Here is a 5270-nt window from a genome sequence, read left to right on the forward strand (position 1 = left end):
ATGCGTGCCCCGCGGGGGCTTGGCTTCCAGGCCATAAGGGTTTGTGTTGTTTTTTTGTTTTTTTTTTAATTTTTGTCGTTCCAAGCAGCGGATAAGCAAAGTGCGAAGCGGATAAGGAGCAGGGCTGGGTTGGAAACACATTGCAACAGTGCGGGAGCGATGGCCTTCTCGCCCCCCGCGAGACCGGGCTGGGGGATCCGCAGCACCCGAGGGCAGGAGCTGGAAGAAAAACCTTATCTCCAGGGATTCGGGGTTACTTTCAGCCAACCGGGAAGCCGCTGGTTGTCCTCCAAACTGGGCAAACAGCTTCGCTAGCGGTGGGAGCTGCGTTATCTGCCACCAAGGGCTCCAGTTTGCAGGTTCTCCTGGCCCTGCCCTCCCTTCCCCGGGGTTTTAACTCACCCCCGGACCCCCAGCAGCTTCGTCTTTGCCGTGTCTGTGCGTGAGCTTTGCGAGAGATGGATCCTTCGGCAAGGCAGAAAGATCCGTTTTTCCCAAAAACCGTGTTAAAAGGGACAGATCCAGGCAGTTTCCGACCATTGTTTAATTGTCTCTATTTCCCTGCTGCGGGAGGGAATTGGAGCACTGAGATTTTTAATTCTCTTTTGGAAAGAACAGGCACCGTAGGAACGTTTCTGGAGGCTCACAGGGAAGAAACCTCCATGGTTTTTTTTGTTTCAGAAGCCTAAATTTGTTCCAGCAGAGCTACGCTGCTTTACACGAGCTGAGAAAAAAGCAGTCGATGCGTTTCCTCTGTGGGAAATCTCATTTATTTCTACGCTTTCTCCCGTGGACTCAGCGGCATCTAAAGTTTTAAGTGTGATTAGCTGAAAAAAAAAGAATAAAATAATAATAATCTTTGCAACTCTGCTAGTGCAAATAGTTGTCGTCTCACTAAAATATCACTCGTGAAGGTGCTTGCTGCCCCGGCGCCGGGAATCGGGCTGATTTCCCTCGCAAACAGGGAGTTTGCTGCTTTGAGAGCTGACGGGAGCGTTGAACCCTCGGAGCCGTTGCTATTTTAAATAGCTTAGACGGGAATGCTCAAACAGCGCCAACACCCGGATATGCAAAACTCATCTGTCATTGCGCTATTGTCCCCGCTCCCGAGGCTTTCTGGTTTGGCTTCCCAAGGCTGTTCGGGCACCGGCGGTTGCATCTCGGCCGGGGAAGGGATGGGTTTTGGGGTGGGGGGGGAGCTGGCGCTGCTCCATCCCGGCAAACCCCGTCCCCGGCCGCAGCTCTGTGGCCATCGGGCACTTCAGGTTGTGGTAGCTGGCAGCAGAAAGGGGTTGAATTCTCCCCAAAAGCCAGCGGCGTTGCCCCAGGCGGAGGCTGCGGTGCTGCACAGAAATCTTGCGGGGGGTGGGGGGGGGGCTGTACATCCCCTCCGCGACCATTACCAATAACGGTATCCATGGCAGAAATGCAAATTTTTTTTGCCTTTTTTTTCTTTTTTTTTTCCCAAGCCTAATTTTTAGACGGCGCAACAGCTGGGGGCCATTTCAGTGCCAGCCCAGGACCAGCAGTTTGCTTTTTTGCTTGATTTCAGCCAGGGGCAAAGGCTTCGGGGGGGCGCGGGTGATTTGAGAGGGGCAGAGAGGGGCGATCGCTGCCTCCGAGGCTGGACCACCCCTTTCTGCCCTCAAAACCACCTGCAATATTTTACAGCCGCAGCTTGACCCCAGAGCGGTGCTATCAAGCGTGATGAATTACACCCTTTTAAAATATTGGTATTTTTTTTGCGTTTTGGTTTTTTTTTTTCGTTTTGACTGATAGCGACGAGAGAGGCTCGCGCGGCAACCAGACGATGCCGATCATTACTGCGAACGGAGCTGTCGCTAACGAGCGCTAGAAAAAGCGGCGCAGTATTATTTTAAAAAAAAAAAAAAGAAAAGAAAAGAAGAGGGAAAGGATGCTTTCTGCTTAATAAAAAAAAAAAGAAAATAAGAGAAAAAGGATGCTTTCTGCTTAATAAAAAAAAAAGGATATAAGAGAAAAAGGACGCTTTCTGCTTAATAAAAAGAAAAAAGGAAATAAGAGAAAAAGGATGCTTTCTGCTTAATAAAAAAAAAAAATAAGAGAAAAAGGATGCTTTCTGCTTAAAAAAGCGGTTACCACCAGGAGGGATTCCAGCCGTTCAAGTAGTAGAGGCAGGGTAGGTACTGCCAACCCCCCCGCAGGGCCAGCAGCGATGCCGGGGGGAGCTCGGCCGCTTTCTGCCCGGCCAGATGCGTGTCCAACCGGCCGATTTCCGAGGCCACCTGTTTCCTCTTGGTTTTATACCTCCTGTTCTGGAACCAGATTTTCACCTGGGTCTCGGTGAGCTGCAGGTTTTTGGCCAGGTGGGCTCGCTCGGGGGCCGACAGGTATTTTTGGTGGCTGAATTTCCGCTCCAGTTCGATGACTTGGGTGTGGGAAAACGCCGCCCGCGAGCGCTTGGCTTGCTTGGGGGGAGGCTGGGCGAGGGGCAGGGGGGGCTCACACTCCGACAGGTCGGTCTCCGCCGTGGCGTCTGCGGGAGGAAAGAGCTGAGAATTACCCACTTGAAAATTGCCCGAACCCCTCGCTTTTTCCCTTCCGGGGTGCAAATTATTCATATAACCGTGGAAATATTTTGATTTAGTGAAACGTTTGATTTAACAACTGAATTTAGTTTAATCTTAAAGTCACATAAGGGAGTTTTTTCTTCCTAAATCCCACTTTCTTAATTCATACCAGCATGCATTCAATAGGAACATGCATGCAATATCAACATCCATTCCATATCAACATCCATTCAAGGGACTAAAATAATCCCGAAAGGGTTATTTCGCAATGCTGGTAGACATCTGCCTACAACCTCAAGGTGCTGTTGTTACGCCCCTTACGGCATCGCCAGCGCTCGAGGTTTTTAGTGCAGAATCCAGACTGTTAGGCACTTCTCTGAAACATCCTCGCTGCTGTGCCTCGGGGAAAAATCTTGCTCCCCAAAGAAAACAAATTTTTACCCTCGAGATAACCCAGCAATGGGAAACGAGCACAGCTTAAAGCGGACTCTAAGTTAGAAAGCACTGAAAATAAATTCCTCCCTTTTCTCTTTCCCGACTCCGGGGCAATGGCAAGGTATTTTGGGGAGGGGGGGGGGGACAGGTTTTTAAACCTTCGGGCCTGGTTTTACAGCCGTAGCTGCAGAGCTGGCCTCCGGTCACAACTCCAAAGCGGCATCTCAGTGTTTGCCTCCCACTTACTTCTCATGGCACCGATGGGCGCTGAGCTCCCTGGGAAGTGTCAACCCTTAAAACTTCTTAAGTCAATTTATTTATGCAGTTAGTTCCTTTTTGTGCATTACCCAGCTTGGAAATAAGCCAAATTTTTTTTCTTTCCCCCCCCCCCCGCCCCTTAGTCATTTCTCTGTATACTTTCTGAAGATGTGAACGTAACGCTTAAGGTCGACACAACGGGCTTAACTCCCGGCTTGTGTAAATCACGGCGGTCCCACTGAAATCCCTGGAGCTGCGCTGATTTCCACTGGCGATTTGGTACCGCTTTTAGTGATTTTTTTCGTAACAATCAGCCTGTCTCTGAACTTGCTTTTATGTAAAAACTTCTTTTAATAGAATTGAAACGCGAAGCCAAAAATTCCCCTGGCAAGGGCTCTCTTAGCAAGCACGAGCCGGTCGCTGGAGAGTTCAAAATTGCTTAAAATTGCTTTTTTGGCTGTTGCAGCTCAGTCCCGGCCCGTTTGGGCACGGAAAGGCTGCGTCCCCTCCCGCAGCCCCGGCCGCTGCTGCAAAGCCAGAGGCATCGGTCAAAAAAATTTGCTTTTGAGCGTGATTTTTCGCTATGTTGCTCCCGCGGCGATACGTTATTCCCTGAGATGAATTTAGCCATTTTTTTTGTGCTGGAGAGGGATGCTGCGGCAAGGGGAGCGGGGGGGTGTGGGGTGTGTTATTTAATAAACGGCGCGATGTGCGGTGGCGGAGGCAGGAGCCCGCGGTGGAATGGGGGCTGAGCGGGTGGAAAACTGCTGCCGACAGCACAAATCCAACACGGGCGCTTCCAAAATATCCCCGAGGAGCTCGGCCCGTGGTGGCATCACCGCGCTGACGGCTGCGTGGCTGGGCACGAACCGCCTCTCTGAGTTAGCAGCCCCAAGCTGACCTTTCGGGGGGGCCCTCTGGGTTCAAAGATGACTTTATTTCCCAAGACAGGGCAGAAATGCCTCGACTGGGTTTGGTTTTTAAAGGGCGTTTTGGGCAGATTCAGTCCTTTGAGTTATTTGAAGCGCCTGGCAAACAGTTTGCAGGGAGTTGCGATTTCTCTTGTTTTCCCACCGGCAGAGCACAGATACTCCCTGGTATTTAAACCACGGGCTAATTGGCTCCGGGGTGCTCGAGGCGGCCAGGTCTGGATCCTGCCCCTTGGTTGACCCAAGCGTAGACATTTCTCCATCCCCTGACCATTGGGCTCAGCCAGGAGCTCCCACCCCCTTACCTGCATCCGCCTCCTGGGGGGTCCCTGGGGCTGGGGATGCTCCTGGGGGATGAGGGCTCCCGGGGGGGTGTTCTGGGGCAGCCCCCGGGACCGGGCTGCCCTCGCTGCCCTCCGCCGCGGCCGTCCCCTTCTCCCCATCCTCCGGGCTGCCGACCTCTCCGCTCTTGCCCTTCTCCGGCAGCGCTCCCCGCTCTGCCCTATCCCAGAGGATGTCTTGGATGAGGAAGGACGTCCGGGGCCTGGAGGAGGAGACGGGCATGGTCTGCTGGGCTGCCGCCGGGGGCCGGCTCACCCCTGCCGGGGTGCTGCTGGGTGCTCTCTGCCACCTTGCGGGGAGCACCCCGGCACTCATCCTCCTCTTCCTCTCCCTGCCCAGAGGCGCGCTGGCTTCCCACCCTCCCGGCTCCGCATTTATAGGGCAGGCAGCCAAGCCTCCCGGGCCTGATTGGAGATCCCTGGCAGGAGTTTACGCCCTTCGGTTGTGTCTTGGCTCCGGCGGGTTTTCTGGCTGCTTATTTCTCCATCTTGCTCCGGACGCCCTGCCCCACGCATCCACGGGGTCACAGCCAAACCTCAGCCTCCGCCTTTGCCCCTCTTTTGCTGGTCCGAGCTCTTACGACGAAAAGAAGGATGCCGAAGCGGGAATTCATCTTTTTGGGGATCAAAATGCTCCCAGGGTGGGGGTTTTTGGTGAGAGAAAGGGGGAGCAGCATCGCTGCCATAGAGGGATGCTCTGAAAGGCGGGAGCATCTGCATCCCCTGCCCCAGCCTCAGCCAGCCGGTGTTCCCGGTTG

At 53.4% G+C, this 5270-nt stretch overlaps 1 protein-coding gene across 2 annotated transcripts; it reads right to left on the reverse strand.

The window, feature by feature from the left end:
• Nucleotides 1-628: 628 nt before the first annotated feature.
• On the reverse strand, nt 629-4839 carry NKX3-1 (NK3 homeobox 1). Of its 2 annotated transcripts, XM_054180869.1 has the most exons (3): nt 4477-4839; nt 2313-2515; nt 629-827 (listed from the first exon to the last, which is right to left on the reverse strand). In XM_054180869.1, exons 1-3 carry the CDS (start codon nt 4826-4828, stop codon nt 678-680), a joined length of 705 nt encoding a protein of 234 aa, XP_054036844.1. In that variant the 5' UTR covers nt 4829-4839; the 3' UTR covers nt 629-677. The 2 variants fall into 2 exon arrangements, with proteins under 2 accessions (XP_054036844.1, XP_054036843.1); XM_054180868.1 differs by lacking the exon at nt 629-827 and having other exon boundaries at nt 1960-2515.
• Between the last annotated feature and the right edge of the window lie 431 nt (nt 4840-5270).

This window comes from Rissa tridactyla, chromosome 20 (assembly GCF_028500815.1).
Source record: "Rissa tridactyla isolate bRisTri1 chromosome 20, bRisTri1.patW.cur.20221130, whole genome shotgun sequence".
In the NCBI taxonomy this organism is placed as follows: Eukaryota; Metazoa; Chordata; class Aves; order Charadriiformes; family Laridae; genus Rissa; species Rissa tridactyla.

Coding starts and splice junctions, on each gene's coding strand:
- NKX3-1 (XM_054180868.1), bottom strand. CDS start 4,828: ATGAGTGCCGGGGTGCTCCCCGCAAGGTGGCAGAGAGCACCCAGCAGC. Junction 2,516..4,476: donor CCCCCAGGAGGCGGATGCAG/GTAAGGGGGTGG, acceptor TTCCTCCCGCAG/ACGCCACGGCGGAGACCGAC.